General features: G+C 40.1%; 1 protein-coding gene across 3 annotated transcripts in view; it reads right to left on the bottom strand.

Annotated features, from left to right (window-relative positions):
• Nucleotides 1-1,664: 1,664 nt before the first annotated feature.
• POU6F2 (POU class 6 homeobox 2) overlaps nt 1,665-20,006 on the bottom strand; it is a 319,374-nt gene continuing 301,032 nt past the window's right edge. For 2 of the 3 annotated variants that reach the window (XM_080382151.1, XM_080382149.1), the window contains 2 exons: nt 12,034-12,202; nt 1,665-8,710 (listed from right to left, as the gene is read on the bottom strand). In XM_080382151.1, coding sequence (XP_080238277.1) covers nt 8,206-8,710; nt 12,034-12,202 — 674 coding nt within the window. In that variant the 3' untranslated portion in view covers nt 1,665-8,205. The remainder of the gene's footprint in view (nt 8,711-12,033; nt 12,203-20,006) is intronic. The other variant, XM_080382150.1, reaches the window with a different exon arrangement.

Genomic DNA, 20,006 nt, shown 5'->3' on the forward strand with positions numbered 1-20,006 from the left:
CTACATTGCGGACTTGCAAGATCAATCCCTTTAGTTTCCACAACTAGTAACTGAAAATACCTGTTGCTATTCAAGAACCAACTGCTTCTCTTCAGGTAGCTTAATCTGGATGAGTTAAGATGTAATTCTGGGGATAGTTTCATGGTCCTCTGTTTAAGAACACATAACTGAACTGAGAACTCAAAAGGACAGAGACAAGATGGTAAAAACCACCAGAATGCATTCTTTGCAAAAAGAAATTATCTTCATACCTTTGCCTTCTCTTCATTTCAGTTGATAGTTAAAAAACAAGTTTATACATTTTAGAGAAAAGGTATCAACAGCTCATGAGAACATGAAATGTTTAAAATTAGTAGCATTAAAACCTGGCAGGGATGACTGAATGTCAGCGCAAGTTCTTCAGTGAATTTAAAAACAAAATGTGGGTGTGCAGAGGTTACACGCTGCAACCAGGGAGTCCACGGCTGCTGGGGCAACCTGTCTGCCCCAGAATGGATTGCAAATTGCCAAACAATTCATCTATACGCAGTGTCACCATCTTACTCACTGTCTTCTAAGACCTTCAGCATCCTGGGACCATTTGAGGGACTATTCTGGGACCATCACTGATAGAGAACATATGAGGTGGGAGATCCTCCTGTAAATGGTACTGATGGATAGAGTGGATGGGGCATGGATTTTTGTTAGGTGAAGGCCAGGAGCTTATTAGCTGAACACCAGCAGTACATAGCATATGAAAAGAAGGAAGTGAACCCAGACCTGACAAGCTTGTTGATGCTGTGCTGGTGGGGGCCCTGCCACAATTTTAAGCTGCTGCTCCACAACAATAGAATCTCATGTTCTTTTAGGACTGGCCCACTCATGTCATCCCTAGCACAATTTTAGTACTGCCAAAGCCATTTTTTGCTGCCACTTGGACTTCTGTGTTTGTGGCCTGAACCTAGACCTATCTACACAAGTGTATACATTATCACACATATAGCTCTTGGGCCGAGAAGTGTTTTGACATGAGGCTGGTGGTCATGCAGCTCGGTGTCCTTATGAACACAATAGAATGAAAGATTCATTACTAAATGAGCAGCTAGATGCCCTTCCTGTAGCTGCTTTGGTGGATTAGGCAAGGCTGCTGCTGGCATTTTAGAAGAAATCAGGGAATTTTGGGTCTGGTTTAAAAACCACAGTTACTGCTGGTGAGCTGCCTGGTGACTCTCCACTCAGTCCTCATCACTGTTGTCCATAACGTGGCAAAATGCAACAGTAAGGGATTGTGAATGAGGAAACCCCCAAACCTCCAAGTCTGTAGAGCAGAGGGTGAGAGAAGGAAAAAAAAAACACTTTTCAACTCTTTAATTCTCAATTATTTTCAAGAATGTCATGATCTCATATGGGAGTGATTCATATTAAATCTCGATTCTCAGATTAAAAAGAACCCAACCCAAGAGAACCTTCCCTCTTGATAAGTCTGTTTTGCTTCCTGAGTGCTTGTTTAATTGAAGTGTAAGTCAGTAGAAGAGAATCTTTGCTTGCCAAAGCTCTGCTAATACTCTTGAGTTTTTCTCCCAGAGACTTAGACTGACCAGTCGTAAAGCAGCTGGACAAAGAGAGAGGCCGTACAAAAACGTGTCTTCTACAACTTCTGCGTAGTTCTCTCATCTTAGTGCGGGAAGGGCAGGGAACTTACAATTTATCAAGAACATTGCAAATATGTTCTTTTTTTTTGCTATGGTAAGAATTGTGCTTCTAAGGATCTTTGCCCTTAATGTTGTACTTAAGGAGCCCTGAAGTACTGTATAGCCAAGCTCTAGAAATCTGATTTTTAACCAGTCAGTAAGGGCTGCAGAGTCTTATAGTCAGCTGTCTGTGGCTTGAAGGTAGGATCTGTTTTGAGCTTTCAGTGATTAATGGGGACATAATTGATTCAGTTTGCAAAGTCACCGTTTCTTGAGACAAAATGGATCCAGGTTATTTAAATAATGGCTAGGTAGGGTCATGTGCCTATGAGGCAGCTACAATACCTATAGTATGATCCGAAGAGAAAGATTTGCATTTTTAAATAGGGTAGAGGAAAAAGCCTCTAACCAATGTTTGCTTGTTGCTTTATCAGTGGTGAATGAAAAAGATTTATGTTCAGATTTTAGTAGCTGATATGAAATGACAACGGGTCATTCTCCACATCCTCGTATCTTATAAGCAGATGAATTATGTGGGTTTGAAGCATGGCTGTTAGACCATGGTGTGGAGACACAATGCCTAGAGGTGCAATTTTGATACCCCCAGAGGTCTGTAGTACGGTAGGCTGTCCTTACCCATACCATGGTAACCATACAGGTGGGTAGATGTAAAAACTACTCAGTCCCAAGGCATCCCAATTGGGCATTAATGGTGTTGGTACTCCCTGTGTGTAGGCGGTGTGTGGAAACCAGCAGCCATGACTTTTGAAATGAAGCAGGCACATGGTGGTTTGGGCCAAGATATAAAGAAACAGTGGTGTAGGTAGTACTAAGATACAACTTCAAATCATTATGGCACCCCAGTGTCTTCTTTCTCTTTGTTCTCAGCTTCTGTATACCTTTGGATTCAGATGCTTTTGTTTCAGACTGAAGGAGGATTTGGGCACGTACCTACTTTTCCCACATATATTAGCTGATCTAACAAAAGGCTATACCTCTATCATCTTTGCCCTGTTCACGATGATCATCATGTCTACAAGGAAGTTACCTTTTTCCTCTTATGTATCCCAAAAAATGCAGTAAAAAATGCATGGAAAAGGGAAATTCCAATCTAGAAAAATTCAGGATAAATAAGTGTCCCAGGTATGCCCTGTACTTTTTGTGCAAATAAATACTTTGGTTTAGTTTGTCATTATTTAACATATGGTATTGGAAATGTAAAATAATACTTTACAAAATCAAAGGAAAAAGGTTTTGCAAAAGTTTTGTTCCCAAGTGCCAAACACAATGTTCTAATACTGTCAGAGATTTTTTTTTCCAAAACAACTTTATAATGCACCAAATTAATTTCTCAAAACGTATTGGTTTTTCAGAATCATGTCTTTAGACAGAACTCAATATGACTCCATGCAAGTGTCCTGAAAAACAGGCATTTCTGCTGCCTGCTATCATGATCACAGAAAGAAATGATGAACAAACCTCATGGGCTCTTCAAAAATGCAAGAGAAGTAATTGGGAAGGCTGACCCGATCTTGCTGCTGCACTCCCCTCCCAATCACTTACCAGCGCTTTGTTCGGGGAGCTGCGGAGGCACCGGGAGAGTCACTGTTTCTGGCCTGCACGTCCACCTGGGCTTAGCTCCACTTGGCCTGGGGGATAATACACACTCACCTGAGTGATCCCACGGTATTCCTGAGGCAGATCCTCTACTCTGCGTATCTGTAGAGAAAATAAGACATCACCAATGTACATGCCCACTCTGGGTACAGAAACAACGTTTACTTTTGCAGATAAAACGACGCTCCACAGCGCGGATGGGTTTTCTTCCTTCCTTTCTTTCAAGCATTTAACTATTTTTGTATTGAACTGATGTGAAATTACATGAGCTCTGGTCATGTGAATAATGCATGAGATTTAAGACAAACACATGAAAGGAGCTTATTTTTCATGTCAAACAATTCTTTATTTTTTATGGTACAAATTAAAAGTGACAGATCTGAAGCTGTTAAGAAATACACAAAGTGCAGCTTTACTGACCATACAGATATTGCTCTAGATTAAGTACAGTTTTTGTCAGGTTTTTTTTGTTTAGTTTTTTTTCTTTTTTTTTTTTTTTTCATGTTAAGCAACCTGTGCAGATAAATCAGCTTTGGTTTCAAAGTCAGAGTAGTAAGGAGCTTTTAAATATCCAGTTTGGTTTCTTGGTCACAAGTCCACCACATCAACTCCTTTTGTAATTATTCGTATTTTTTAACAAGACAATACAGTCCGTTTTGTACTGCCATCTTTCCCGCTGCATGCTCCATGCATGGAAAAACAGATCTCTTTGCAGTGCTTCATAAGTGACCCTGGTGACCATTCTGTAGATTATAGCACATAGGACAAAAATAATAATAAGAATAATAGTAATAAGAATAATTAATAATAATAATATCACTTTTTAACAATAAATAAACAAATGTGCCCCACATAATCTCAAGTTGGAAACAAGCAAACCACATGACAAAAAGCTCATTACAAAATGTTTTCCAAACAGATTTTACAGTCAAACATTGACATGGAAATCAATTTCCTCTCTTATCTTCTTATTTGAATGTTGGTCAATAACTGGGTACAAGTAGAGTGCTGAGGTAAAACACTGATGAACAGTTTTATTTTTGTATTTCTTTTTTTTTTTTTTTAAACAGTAACAGTTTAGTATTGCGAGATTGTCAGCAACATTTAGCCATATCTATACAATGTGCATATACCTACATACATTGAGCTTTGGTCCAGCATTGAGAAGACGAGCAAAGGCATTTTACATATTTCTTTTTGGTTATAGCTTGAGTTCTTTGATACGCCTCTACTTGTTCCTTCCTAGCTCCTTTTTGCTTTCTTGTTCTCTCTTTTTTCTTTTTTTTCTTTTTCTTTTTTTTTTTTTTTCTTTTTTTTGCAGTATTAACGTAAAGAAACTGGAACCATTTGAATGCATTTGATTTCTTCAACTGTCCAAAATAGCTTTTTAGTGAAAAACATAAAAAGACAAAATCAAAACAGTAAGTGAACCTTTGGTTCATTATTCAAATAATAATATTTTATATATATATATTTAAAAAAAGTCAATGATCAATAAATTGGAAAACCATTAAACCTTCACATATGACTGAAGAGACTTTTGTTTCATTTGCTGGTAGCAATCTATCTTTTAGTCACATGCAAAATTAAAAGGTATTCAAATGTAATCAATACATGAAAATTGTTTACAAATGGAAATCAGAAATGTTGCCAGTAACAAAATAAAGCAAAATATTTATGGCCCCCCAAAGATGTATGACTGACACATAATTTATCTTCCTAAGAATCTGTTCAGGCACCATTTATGCCTCATAGCAAAAATTTGTTTATAAAAAAATTAATATAAGAAGCATTACAACACTTTATAAATAATTTACAAAACATAATACAAAATTAGAAAACTGTAAAAAAAATCACTGCACATGAATGGTTTTAAGACTATGGGATGAACATCGTTTTTTCTTCCAAGCTGGCGATTTATATTTATTTTACATTTCTACTGTCCTAGTTATATCCTTCTGATATGTACTTTGGAACAGAAAAAAAGCTTATATAACGGCTGCCAGCATATTTTTAAACATTTAGTATCTTTCATACACTGTTTAGTTAACTTTTCCTTCTTGGGGGATTTTTCTTTACAAAATTTAGAGCAGTCCCTGGGAGAACTGGAAATTTAGTTTCTAGGCAAAGAATGGCTGATGGTTTTGTTCCCAGGCTGTTGATGACAGGGCTGGAGGGGGTGGTGGTGTACTGTTGGTCTCAAGGGTGGCTGAACAGGTAATCATGTATATGGCATTAATGACCTGGACAATTAGCAGCTTACTGGAGACATGAGTAGTTCTTCAGGAGCATCTGCTTCCAAACGTGATCTGTTCTTCCCTGCTTCCCTGTTGGCTTCTGGGTGGTCTCCTAATTGTTATGTAAATTGAATAGTGGCCACAAGCTTAGGGCTGTTTGGTATAGATAACATAGATGTATCTGTGGATGTAGGTATCTATGGATGGAGAGGGAAAAAGAAAACCCAGAGCGGCAGATGTTGCTGTGAGACTCTCTTTACTTCACATGCTCAGCTTGTGTAAAGCATCTTTTTTGTCCCTCAGAATTTGCCTGTGGTTACTGTTGTTTCCTCCAGCAGATAGTTATGTATCAACAGTTGGAAAAGAGTCAATAAAAATTCTCACTCTCCTCCTCATAAAAGCAATACTGAAAATATCCTTAAATATACCCTGCTGAAGCTTAAAGCCTAAAATGCATTTGCTGGATGTGAGCCCAGCCTGGAGTACTAGATCCTCAGTGCTCTCCCACCCTGACCTTTGAGAGCACTCACACTTATAGGCAGTTTCTGGCACAGATGATGGTCTCTGAAGCCTTAAAACTCCACCAACCATGCAGCAAATACCCCACTCTACGAGGCAAATCCTGTTAATAAAATATCGAGGGCCAGATTCAAAGCCTAGTGAAATCAATGGAAGTCCCTTTCTCTCACTAAGTTTTGTATATAGCCTTGAGTTCTTGAAAACTCTTTACCAGAGGTGTTATTTGAAGACTCCAGCACTTCGGGAACCATCTCCAACATCCTGCATAGACCCGCAAAAATCCAGTACAACCATCCTGAGGTCAGTGAATGCAATTAGGAGTCATGCCAGCAGAATTTTACTCTTTCCACCTCTACAGTGAGCTGACTGAAATTCTCAGTGTTATCTTTTGGAAAGTCCTGATCAAGATGCAGCTTCTACCCTAACAGTGGGCTGAACCCCAAAGGCTGGAGCCGAGCTCAGAAGAAGAGAATTGCAGGTGACCTTCGTGGGTCAGCCTGTACCCCACTTAGAACCTTCAACACCTTTCTCTCCCTCTGAGCCTTGGTATACTCATAGGTCCAATGACCACAGTATTTATTTATTTTTTGTATTTGATTTTGTACAATCGAAAAGGAAGACACAGAGATGAGTTATCTTTAAAGGAAAATCAATTCACCTGAAACACATTACAGGTCACCCACCTTACTATTCCCAAAGGATATTCAACAGGTTTCCCTACATCCTGATTGCTTAGCTTAGCCAGCTGTCACAGCAAACACCTGCAGAAACACATCCTCCTGCTGAAGAGGTCACCAGGGCAAGCATCAATACAGGGATGACAAACAAAAAAGGCAGAAGGAACAAAGCACTACCGCTGAAACAGTCCATAGTGACGTAACGGTCAAAACATCCTCATCACTCCTCAGCCTATCCATTTGTTTTCATCAGAATCTCAAGAAATTTCTTTGGCTAGCAGACTTCGGAGAGAAATTGCTTCAAACAGAACGATAATATGGTACTGAACCCAGTGTGCAGTTTATATTTATACTACAAAATGAGTTTTGGTAACCTCTCCAGGTTCATGGCCAAAGGACGGAGAAATCCCAAGCTACCCATTTGACAGTAAGCACAATGTTCAGCGTGGGCTGTCAGTTCATCAGACATAATCCTAATCCTTCTTTGTCCTCTGTTGCATTTCATTGTATCAATACAAAAATGCTCAGATTTCACTTTTTAAAAATCTTCAAACAGTACTGGGTTATGTGGGAAAGGGTGGGGAATGAGCTGGAAGGGGGGAGGCAGCAAAAAGAATCAGAAAAAAAGAAGAAGAAAAAAAAAAGAAATGCAAACCAAGACATACACCCTTAGAAGAGAAATACCAAACCCCGCAAATCACAATAAAAATAAATTACTTTTGGCACCCAAACACTTGGAGATTGCAAAACTGTTGACTAAAAGAAAAGAAAAGGAGGTGACCACTATGGAATGGCTTTAACACCTGTTTGTACACACCTGCAGGGGGTGCGAACAAGGATGACAGAAATTAATCCTGTTGCTTTCCTGTTTGCAAAATACAAATGTAAAAATTCGTAACACAATTTTACACTCATAAAAGAGTAGACTAACAATCTAGTTTGCAATGCCATATTTCTGACTTTGGTTAATAGTTTTCATAGTGAATCAGCACTTGATACCTGAAAGGCTACAATCACTCCTCCAGGTGGCAGGCTTGTATTCTCTTTTCAACAGATAAAAGTTTTTTTCTTTTTTTTTTTTTTTCTTTTTTTTTGTTTTTGTTTTGTTTTTCCTTAAAATGTGTTCATATTTTCATAATATACAGAAAAAAAGTAAGCAGTTATTTGGTTTACTTTAAGTCCATTTAAAAAAAACTGGCTTTTTCTTTTTTTTGGGAACTAAATCTACGACACACACACACACTAAGTGTTGTGTATTTTTTTTGTTTTGTTTTTTTTTTTTGTTTTGTTTTTTTGTGGTTTTTTTTTTGTTGTTTTTAAATAGGAAAACCCACGGACATTTATAAACTGTTCTGTCCTTCTTGTAGTTTTCTCAGTCTTTTACTTACAAGGGTGATGAACAGGTACCTTTGCAGAGTTCGAATGGTTACGTTTCTGTTGGTACGTTTTTGGTTTTTTTTTTGTGTATGGTTTTTTGTTTTGTTTTTAGGAGTTTTCTTCCAGAGAGTCTGTTAAAGGCTCCATAGGAACTGCTGTCGCAGGCTCATGCTGTTTCAAACGTTTAATTGTGTTCTTCAGTGCTTGCCTCTTATTGCAGAACCAAACTCTAACTACTTCCCGGTCATAGTTCAGTTTCTCTGCAATCTCTGTCATTTCTTGCCCAGAGGGGTGCGTGTTCTTCTCAAAGTGGGCATTCAAGATTTCAAGGGCTTGTGGCGTGAATGAGGTACGCCTCTTGCGCTTTTTGGATGGTTCGCTTCCAATAAACTCGGTAAGGTTCTGCATACCTGCTCGATGGCGGGCCTCAGCCTCAGCCATCCACCGCTCAAGCACCGGCTTTATCTTCTGGGCACTTTTAGGGGTGATGTCCAGCTTTTCAAACCTGGCAGGATACAAAAGGCCAGGGTTCAGTTTGGCTGTCAGACTGCTAGCTATAGTGTTCTCTTGGGCTTCCTGTGGTAGGAAAAAGTGGCTTCTCAGGATGGTGTGTCTGAGGGAAAATTGAGAAAGAAGAGTCTTACACTGATGCTCTGCCAGGGTGGGACTTCCTGCCTGCCTGCCTAATTGACTGGCAGAGGTCATTTACAATGGATTACGAAAACTATCAGATAGCTATATCTATAAATATATATAGCGCTAGATATTTAAGCTAACAGAAAACGAGCACTACAACAAAATTCTAAGTACACTAAATAATACAGGTTATGAGTCACGCTTTCTTATTTCTGACAATCTGCAAAACCCTTAAAGCTAAGTCTAATTACAGGAAATGACATCAAAGGCAATTGCTCTTTATCATCTCATCTTTGTGATTAATCCTTTTGTCTCCTCTCCCATCCCATGTTGTCCAAGCACCACAGCTTTAATAATACAAACCAACAGCAGTCACTAGCCTCTGAATATCAGGTTTCCTTTCCTTTCATTTTTCAGCAATTTTCACTGTTTGCAAGTTAACGCTATATCCCTTTTCTGAGTTGGAAAAAAAGATTCCCATAGCTACGGTGGTGTTCAGCTGAAACAGCTGGACACTTTGCAATTATCTTGACTGCCCCCACAATGTGTAAAGACAGACTCATGTTTTCCAGATGAAATCCAGCATAATAGTCTAGTAATATGCTGTGGCACCAAGCTGGGTTTATTGTGGGATTTCTGCAAACTGTACCAGAATGATATCATTTCCTGTAAATGAGGTCTTCTATATATCATTTTGCCATCACAAGTCTTTTGCCAAACCAGATTTTACAAGTATTATAAAACATCTGGAAAAGCAGCCACACAAAGCTTTAATCCTTTCAAAAACAAGCAGAAGAGCTGAGTTCACATTTCAAGTCTTATAAGTGCTTCTTTCTTTCATTTACTGAGTTCATCCTCTCTTGCTACGCATTAAAAAAAGTGTTAACCCAAGTCCTCTGATGCCACCCATCCATATTTCCCTGCTTTGGTTATGCCCACCCCGCACGCTGCGGTATTTAACGTTGTGGAAAGGACACAATTATCACATGGTGCTGCTACACTCGCAGCCCAGCCGGTGCCGAAGCACCGCCGCTGCCGCCGCTCATCACAACATGCTCTGGAGATGAGACCGACTGAACCAATGCCTTTGTGCAAAGTAACTCGCCGACTGGAGTTGGCAATTTTTAGTGTCTCTATTCAGCATGTGGCAGCTGCAGGAAATATTCCAGCAAGAAACAAAGCATTTCTCACAAACAAAGAAGAAGACAAGGAGTAGTTTCAGATAACAACACTCCAAAGAATTTGTAACTGCTGCCTGGGATCCTAGTGTGGTGCTGGCTGCGAGGTGTCCTTGCTTGGTGTCCAGTGCTATTTCAAGCTGAAGTGTACGTTTTAGAATGCACTGTCTCCAGTTAAGACATGCTATTATTTGCACGCAGAACATCTCAGCAAGGGGGTATATTGCTGATATAACCTGCACAGGCCACCAGGAGACTCTACTTCTCTCTCTGAGGTGGTCATTCAACTTGCTTACTTTACTGCCCCTTCCATTACCCTGGAGTTTGTACTGAAACTCCTTTGTTACCATTAAAAGAAAAGTCAGAACTACTATTTCTGAGGAACAGCATACTGCCGCTGAAGCAGCTTGTCTTGGTGCTTAACAAGAAATGCACAGCCATAGCGAGTTATTATACCCCAAAGTGATCTCGATCCGGGGCAGCCAAAGGAAATAAAAAAAAACCTATAACCTTGCAAGTATTTGGGACCAGCTTCTGCACCCAGTCCTCAGATTTTGAGCAATTTTCCCCTCTAAGAAGCTCTGTAAAAGGTCTCCATGTTCTGGCCTTTTGTTAGCCATGTCTGTGCTCCAGCTTCATCTTTATTGGGGTTTTCATTATAATTGGTTAGTGGGAATCCCTTTCTCTTAGGAAAAATGAAACCATCCCCAGTGGCTTTCTCAGGTGTGAGGTAGATGGAAGAAATGAGAAGACAGCAAACTAGACAAAAGCAAAAGAAACTGCAATCTATCACTTTAAAGTATAGTATGTTAAACAGCAATTTAATGCTACCACAAATTAGCGGTTGCTAAAAACTCCACCCATTTTAGGCATTCTTTACCAACTGACCACAGGGGAAAAAAAAAAACATTTAAAAAATTAATGCTTAGCAACAAGGAGCAATAGCATTCATATTATTGGCATTGCTTGTTAGTGTTGATATTGCAGTACATGTTGTTTGGTATAGCGATATACAAGTCTTGAAACAAATTTCCCAGCAGTAGTATCCTTGTATAGACTGAATAAAGGTTATTTTCTACAGGGAGGTATCTTATAAGAAAAAACAGTAGGGGAGACCATAGAAGTGAGAGGATCCTATGGAGCTTTTTGTATTTAACAACAATCAATGGGTTTTATGGAAAATCATTGAGCAAAATGTGAGCTGCAAGCTCACTACCCCATACTGATGTTATTTATAACCTTAGTCTTAAACTGCAGGAAAAGTACACTTCCGTTCTATGGGGAATACATTAAAAGTATAAAGAGCAGATAAAAAGACAGAGCATTTCATGGATCACCAAGAACAAAATCCACTTAAATGAGCTTAGAGTTGGTTTCTTGGCTTTCACTGATGGAGAAAGACTATAAGGCATTGCCCAAGAGGAAAAAGCTGTTACCTAAGTGTGTTTGTTACCTCATGCATAAACATGGGATTACTGTAACACACATGCATATACGGTGTTTGCTTCTAACTACTTTAACTCTGTCAAGACTGTATTATCATTTCTTATGATTAGGACAGATTTCTGCTTCTGCTTTGCATATATGGGTTGTCTGTTTTTTCGTAAACATTTGGGTGACAAAAGATGAATAGCTGCTGGTTTGCAAGGTAGCAGGAAGGATAATTTTTTCCCTTCTGTGTTGCCTAGGTAAATCATCATTAACATCCTATATGTGAAGTGCTAACCACAGTAATACAGGTTTTAACTTAGCAGGGATGCAGCCATGAAATATTTGTTCAGTAACCCTATCTGTAGAAAATGGCACAGTATGAAGAGGGTCAGCTGGTGCTTATCCAGCATCAGCAGGGTCTCCAGCTCGTCTACTGAATTAAGTCTCAATGCCAGGAATATTGTTTCTCACTTGTTTAAAAAAGAAGGAGGAAAAAAAAAAAGACTAAAATTACTTTAGCAGTACACAATAAGAGCATTTGATCTGCCAGATACCAACATTATTGGCTAATTTAAGTCCCAAATCAAGTAATACATTCTAAAGACATGAGATTCAAACACAAGCATGCTACTCGCAATCAGCTGAGTAATTATTAACAACAAAGAGGAGAGTTTATGATGTAACTTGTTACCTGCAGATGGCAGACTGGCTATAGGCTGGGCCTTCGGTGGCGCTTAGGGCTTGGCCAACTTGGGTCTGTGTCAGGCCAAGGGACAGGCGCCGGATTTTAAAAGCTTTGGCAAATTCTCGGATTTCTTCCAGATTCACCCCATCCACCTCTCCAGTGGCTGTTTGAGGATCTGTTGAAATATTTTTTTAATCATGTCAGTTCTTTGCGCCACATATGAGTGGGCTAGGTTTATAGCTGTTTTGGTTGTCAAGACGTTCATGTTCTTTTTTTTTGTTTTAACACCGATCCCCTTCTCTTCCCCAAACAGAAACAGGCTTGCCTTGTCAGATGTGTTATGAAGCATGTCAGATTGCTAAAATGCTAACTAGGTGGCCGCATTTCCAGGTGCTGGTGAAAGATTTTCAAAGATATACTTTGTTGCTGAACTCCTGAAAATGGCCAACTCATCTCAGGGTGAGGGGGTGCCTGGGCTCGCTGCAGTTTGTGCCTTGCAAAACCTTCCCCAGGTTGACAAGTCTTGTTCCCCATTTCCCCTTCTTATCACACACAGAAGGAAGGCTGGTGTTAATATATTTGTTTGCAGTCTGTGAGGAGGGCTAAAGATATGCACAAACTGCTTGGGTTTTTAAAATTTGATATCAAGACTCTGCTTTATCTAAAATTAATGCTAAATAAGGAGATTTACAAACCTTCCTTCCCTTTTCCACAATATCCAACTCTAACTGCCAGCCAAATGTCCAAAATAACCCAGCAAATGAAGAAGCCTAAGCAAAATGCTGCCTTAAAAAACTCCTTAATTTAAAAATCATCTTTTAAAAGATGCCCTTCTGAGAAGCAGTCTTCCAGGCTTTTCATTCTGCCTCCCATCAGGCTGATAATCAAGGAGCAGCAACATCAGCCATTAGGTTTTGGATGGTAATGCTGCACAGTTTTTTATTTTTACACGAGCCCCTCAGAAGATAATGCTTATGATGCTGTGAGAATAAATCTGTCCTTCCTCTCCATAGCAGTTTACTGACACAGAAGCCTTTGTCCCTGAAAGGGCACATAATAAAGCATGTCTACCACAGGAAAGCTCCTTTGGTGCTGGATAACTCGGTCAATTTAGGACTTATCAAGGGAAATGACACAACAGCTGGAGAATGGAACTTTTTTCCCCCCAAGCTACTGATCCCTGGCTAAATGAAAGTGCTTGCCAAGTCGGAGACAGCATGGGACTGGGATGGTGGAAGATTTCAAAGTGTTGTGCAATCCTGCGTGTAGTGAAGCCATTCTCCCAGTGAGACATCTCTATTGTTCTTCACCTCATTCCTCAGACTTCTTAGGTGAAAAGTTTGCAGCACAATAACCCATCAATTTCTGTAAATGCAAGCAGTTGTCCAAGGACGGTACTAGACTACATTACTATTCTGAACCCTTTATGAGAGTGGCTCCTGCTAGTACCGCTATAGCTAAGGGCTTGGCAGCATTACAGTAACAAAGCTTTTATTTTCAGGGGTTTATAAACCTGATGTAAAATTCCCTTATGATGGAAATGTCCTAACAAAAACATCTTTTAGTCCAATAATAGACAGATAGAAAGTTTTTCTGCTATATAAATTTAACCGGTATCTATTTGTAGCTTGAGCACATACAGCAATATTATTTTAAAAATACTCGTGCATGCAACCAGGGACCACATGAAACATGCATACAGGTAAACATGCACGTGGGCTGAACGTAGTTTCAACAATGCTGCACACTCAGAACCGTCCCTCCTGTTGTTGGTGCTGTGCTTGAGCTCACCTGTGCCACAGGCATGCACTCATTCAGTATAAAGCTAGAGTGCGTACCATTTGCTTGTAAGTAGTCGGGGCTACAACAAGGGCCACTCAAGTTTGTAAAACAGTTGCCTTAGAGGTGTGAAATTTTCCTACTTACGCTCCTCCCCCCCCCCCCCCCCCCCCAGTCTATCCAGCATACCAGTTCTGATTTTCAGAGATACAGAATGGAGCTGGGTGCTTATTTGTCCTTTGGGTCTCTGAACAGCAACGGATAAATGTATAAAATATCATAAATTATAACGGCTGCAAAGATTCCCTTGAGCAAAGTGCACTAAGAGGGTGACCTTTCTCACCTCTTTCCTTCTTTCACTTTAAGGACTCTGACTAAGGCTATTAGGGATGTGACAAAGGACAATTCAGGTGTTCCCAGAGAATTTTCAAAGTAGCAAATGCTATGGCAACTGGCACCTGTAAACCTCCCCAACTCCTGTTGAATAAAGAGGGAAGAAAGCAAGCTAAAGGGTTATTTACTCGCACGTGGTCATAGAGAAATTCCGCCAAGGTCTGCTTGATCCTTCTGGTATGGCACTGTTGCAACAGTCAATATCATGGAAAGTCCTTTCCTGCTCAGGGAGCTTGGATGAGGAAACAAATAGGCTGAGCCGTCCTTGAGAAAAAAAACTGTGATGCACTTTAAGAGTATGGGAGTAGATTGTAATATAATATGGTGGAGTATCTGTTGAGATAGAGGCTTCATTCTTACATAGTGTCTTTAGGAGGAGGGAAGTACTAACAGAGGTGGGCTAGAACACTGAAGCCTTTTATCCCTGAACTCTAGGGAAAATAGTGTTTGTATCAAATCAGAACCACTTCTACTTCAGGTGTGATTCAAAGCCCTTTGAAATCCACAGAACTAGTCCCTTGATTTCTGTCAGCTCCATAAATCTCAAATCGTACTAAGAAGACCACTCTAGTGATATTATCATGTAACAGCACCAGTGTGTTTTACTCTATTGCCATTAAAATGCCATCAATACATAATCTTAGACTGTGTGGACTAACACATACACATATATAAACATATACAAATAGATCACGGACTTTGTTTTAATAAGTTCTGAGCTCTCAGAATGTTGAAGTGTATAGTGCACTTCACATTTTAGGAAGAGTAGCTTATTGAAGACTGTAAATAAACTGGCGCTTCTTAAATTAAGTGGATATCCTAGGGAAGGCATAACAGTGCCAATGGGAAAATAAAGAATACCAATCTCATTGAGTAGTGGGGACATACAGTAACAGCATTTAAAGTCTCCCAGTGCACATTATGCCTTGATAAAACAACGGCTGTTGCATCTGTGAAATCATTGGGTGCTGGAGAAAGGTGAGAGAGTTGTCTGGGACCATTTTAGCTGATTTGTGTATGTATTCCCCCAGAAAAGGAAGTCAGCTAAAATTCCCTGACATGTCCTGATGGATTGTGAAGGTGGACAAGCACAGGGGAAGAAAAATCCACAGACTCTCCTGTACTGAATCCCTTTTTTTCCTACTGAAGGGAACACTACTCCCACTTTTGAATTCTTCTGAAAATCCTGCATGAGTTTGTTGGTGAGTGCAAATATGCTGTGATTTTAATAGTTAGGGGAAAGAAAGGCTACAGAGAAATCAGTGCACCCTGAAGGAGAAAGTAAATTTCTGTTGCACAGAGTTCTACCATGGGAAGGATTACTGGGGATGATTTCCCCAGTCAGACAGGAGAAGAAATAGCTGGCAGAGGAAGTCCAATGGAAAGAAAATTGGGTAAGAAAGGCAGGACAAAACATTGTTAATGGAAAATGGACTGGAGCTCAGGGGAAAGAAAGAAGAATAATTTGTTTGTGGGAGGCATTTTAATTTTATAGTAACAGATGACAGTAAAATGAATTTGGAAGGAGGGAAGGAACTTCATAGAGACACAAGTCTCAGAGCATCAGGGGAAACAAGTGATTTCCACAAAGAGATCATTTGGTGGAAAAGTTAAAGAAAAGAGCAGAGGGATGCATCTGAGAAGAAGAAAATTAAATGGAAAAAAAAAGGAATAACATGTAGAATTGAATGTGAAGAAAAAGGAGACAAAAGAGAACAGAGATAGGATGAGAAGATATGACGACATCATATAGAAGGGACAGGAAGAGTAGAGATGAATCTTGCAGTCCTTGCCTTCAGAGCTTCTCTTTAGTGTCCTTTCTTTGGAAACAACTGTAATTTTTTGTCTTTAAATAACTAGCACTTGTTGCTGGTGAGGGGTGAAGGGCCGAAGGTGAGAGAAAAATGAGAAGCTATATAGAACATAATAATCTTGGTGGGGAAAAGGATAGGAAATAAAGAAAATAAAGGGAATTGAAAAAAAAAAGGGGGGGGGGTAATGCAACTTTTTTTTACTTAGGAAACACGTTAAAGAAAAAATGTAAAATTATGTATGATTAGAATGAAAAGTAAAAGGAATAAAACCAAGGAACGTGGAACACTGAACATCCTGTCTGCCTTTTCCTGTTTCATTACACAGGTGGTTTGATCTATTCCTACTGAACTGACCATATTTTCTTTATTGTAGGCTCTTTCCACACTACTAGAAAACAGCAGGTAGCTCTCTCATGCTCTGGAACATTGTCACTGACGTGCCAGATCAAGCAAGCAGGCCTGTGCATCCAGTATTAGCTCCCATCTGTGCCTGGATACATGCTCTCCAGAAGATCCTGGAGAGCCATTAAGGATCATCCAGATGACTGTTTTGCTTCTGTATGTGTGATAATGCTATGTAAATGGCAGAAATGAGTTGATCTGCCCCTTGCACTACTCAGTCTGCTGGTCCTGAATAACTGATGATGATAGCTAGATGAAGCTGGAAACATAACTTTAAAACAATTACAGAACTTATTTATGTGTAATTGTCATCATCTGTTTTACGGGAGATCCCTATCAATAGCCTCTTCCTTTAGAATACTCTTAAGATCTGGGTTCCAGTGGGTCAATTCCCAAGTGCCACAGTTTCCTCAGTCTGATTGTATGAAAAGTATTTTCTTTACTCTGAGTTCCCCACTTGATTTAATTGAACTTTTTTTTGTTGTTGTTTTTTTGAGCAAGGGAGAAGCACCCCAACTATCTAATCTGTGCCATTCATTATCTCAGGTAGGGTATTGACCATGGCTGAGCTTGCCTGGCATTTGCCTATTATTTCAGGTCAATTACTTCTGAGAATTGGGCTAATAAAACATGTTCTCCCCAGGTTAAAGAGAATTGTAATAACCTCTATTCTTTATAAAGTTTCAGTTTCCCTACAGCTTGAAGCATGGCCTTGACAGGCATCAGGGAAATAGCTGTTATGTCAGTAATGGGCTTCTTGCCATCCCAAGTGAAAAGCTGTCTCCAACAAACCCAAGCAGGTAGGCCTCCAAAGCTCATATCTACCCAGCAGAGATTTGCTAGACCTCTGCATGGAGTTCAGGATTTTCTTTGTACTGAGGATGCTTGAGCCTAAAGCTGAATTAGATGGTAAAGAACAACACCGCTCTCCCCCCTCTGCCACTCCCCCCCCCCCAGACCCATGGTTGTCGTTGTGGCCTGCTTTGGGCCAGGGCAGCAGTAAAGACAGAGAGACTGACTCGCCTCTCTTCTTGGCGATCATCTCCCACACTCCTCTGGTGCCTTTCAGAGTGGTGTTTGCATGGTTTGCATACAGAGGGGGCAAAACTCAAGCTTGAGTCTGAAGCAAAAGAAATGATGAAAAAAACCCTGAAGCCTACTAAGGAGCAGGGATTTGAGTTTGGAGTGGAGGGAGAGAGGGCATGACTCTGCAGAGAGTAGTAATCAATGTGGCAGAGGAAAGAAAACAGGGAAAAGGAGGTGGTACTGGTGATGAAACAAGGCAGAGGAGGACAAAAGCCACCTAACGAAAAGGCTGGTAAAGGGGACACTGATATGGTCTGGGGATGACAGAGACTGATGGAGCTGGAGGGGAACTGAAATGGGAAGAGAAGCTGAGGAATGATGGACTGAACGGAAAGGACTGCAGGGAGGAGGCAAGAGGAACAAAAGCACAGAGGCAAGGGGAGCACAGATTGTGTGGAGAACAGCGTGAGGAAGTAATGGGACTGGAACAGGACAAGTGAATGGAGTTAAGCCTGAGAGGAACACGTAAAAAGTCTGTGTTCATTAGTGTCTTCCCCCCTTCCCCAAACTGATACCTCTGTGCCTCATACTCCCCTGCTCTCAGCCAAATCCACGAGCACAGCATGTATCTTACTCCTTTTTAGGGCAGGACCACCAGGATGATAACAGAACCTATCAGCCTTTCCATCCAGTCAACTGACCGAAGGTCTCATTTCCAGCTATGAATATAAGCATGATCTCACCATATCACTCACTCACATTACCGTTCTGCTTCTGTAACAACCCTGAAATTTATCCAAGCAAAAAACGAAGCTAAAAGAACATCCTTAGAGTTGCACAAATCAGCACTCTGAAGCTACAGAATGCTGGAGTGACAGTAGCCCACAAGGCAGTGTAGCATAGTCTTTCAGCCCCAGGTTATCGGTTCTTTTTCCCCAGACCCCTGCCTCTTCCAGTGCACAGGATGAACTGTGCTGTGTTACGGAGGAACTGGTTGGTGTATTGCCTTTTCACTTGTTCTGTGTTTGTCCCCAGACATGTATTCACCAAAGATATTTCCTCTTGAGCTCCTCTGTTTTTCAAAAATCTTAATTTATTTTCTTGTATTTCTACAAGATGAGGGTCTTCCCTTTCTCATTCACAGAGAAGTGGACAGATATTAAAGGAAAAAGCATCTCTGGGTACCCAGTCTAGGTCAAAAAGGAGATGATTTTTTAGACTGTGTCTTTAAATGGTTCTTTATACAGTTCCATAGTGTAAGTGCACTTAAAACTCTGTGAGTACCAGGCTCTTCTGTAAATTAAAGTCCAGAGTTTCAAGCTGGATATTGAGGGAGCACTTGTGAAGAATCTGTTTTAAGTGACTTGCCTGCCATTGCACTGGACTTACACAGCAGACAAAGCTTCAGCTCCTCAGCCCTCTACCACCTGAAGCAAGACCATCCTTTGCCCTTCTATAGCTCCCTACCTCAAATGTAACGCAAACTGGGGAACAGTGTAGTGAATCAGGTAGGGAACAAACTCTGGGACCACAGCCCGCCTGTTGCATTAGTCATTCTGATGCACCCCTAGAACAATTCCACGGGGAATGCACTGAAAGAAGGATAAGAAAAAAATCACGATAGCATGATTTTAATCACAACGTATATCGTTACCATAAAATACGTGTTCTAAGAGAAACTGCATACAGTAGAACAAGCAACTATTTTTCTAGCATCTCCTAACTTCTGATGGATTTATCCTGTAAACATAGATGGGCTTCTTCTCTGTTGCTTCTATTGTGTAGTGCGCTTATCCACACAGGAAAATTGATTGGAATAACTATTGTGGGGTAGAGTACCCCTCAATAGTTCTTCTAGAATATTTTTTTTAATAAGAGTGTCCACCAGGGAGGGTATTCTGGATTAGCCATTGAAAAGCAACTTATTCTGCACTAGGTATTTTAGTCTATTTTCTCACATAGACAGGGGTAACTTTATGTATTTTTAACGTAAAGCCTCTTATTTGTCTTCTTCCTACAAGCTTGTCTACATGAGAAAATTTACTGACAGAGCAATAGCAGTATATTTATATCACTATAATTATATCTGTATCTATGTAGTTTATGTATTTACAGCTACCAATGCAGATATTTTTATTCCAGAATAAAAGTATTCACACTGGGAGTTATACCGGCATAATTTTACCACTATAGCTCTGCTAGTAATTTCCCCATGTAAACAATCTCTGAAATAATCTAACCAAGATTTTTTCGCATCTTCCCTTGCATGACAGTTTCCCCAAGCCCTTCATAAGCTTGTAACAGTCATATATTTTACATTACCAATACAGTGTGAGTTATAGTATTTGTTTATTTGAAATATGGACATGGAGTATCTTTGAACAAGGTCATCCAATACACTCAGATTTTTGCAGATGTGCAAAAACTGTTAATGCTTCTTATGTATACTTGCAACCCGTTGTTTTTGCTATGTAAAGACCAAAGTTAATGCTGATGAAGTAATAGCAAGGACTCTGAACTAGGTGATCTGGAAGGAAGGGCTGTTCAGGAGGTCAGCTCTTCTCA

Source organism: Falco punctatus (assembly GCF_963210335.1).
Source record: "Falco punctatus genome assembly, chromosome: 4".
NCBI classification, from domain to species: Eukaryota; Metazoa; Chordata; class Aves; order Falconiformes; family Falconidae; genus Falco; species Falco punctatus.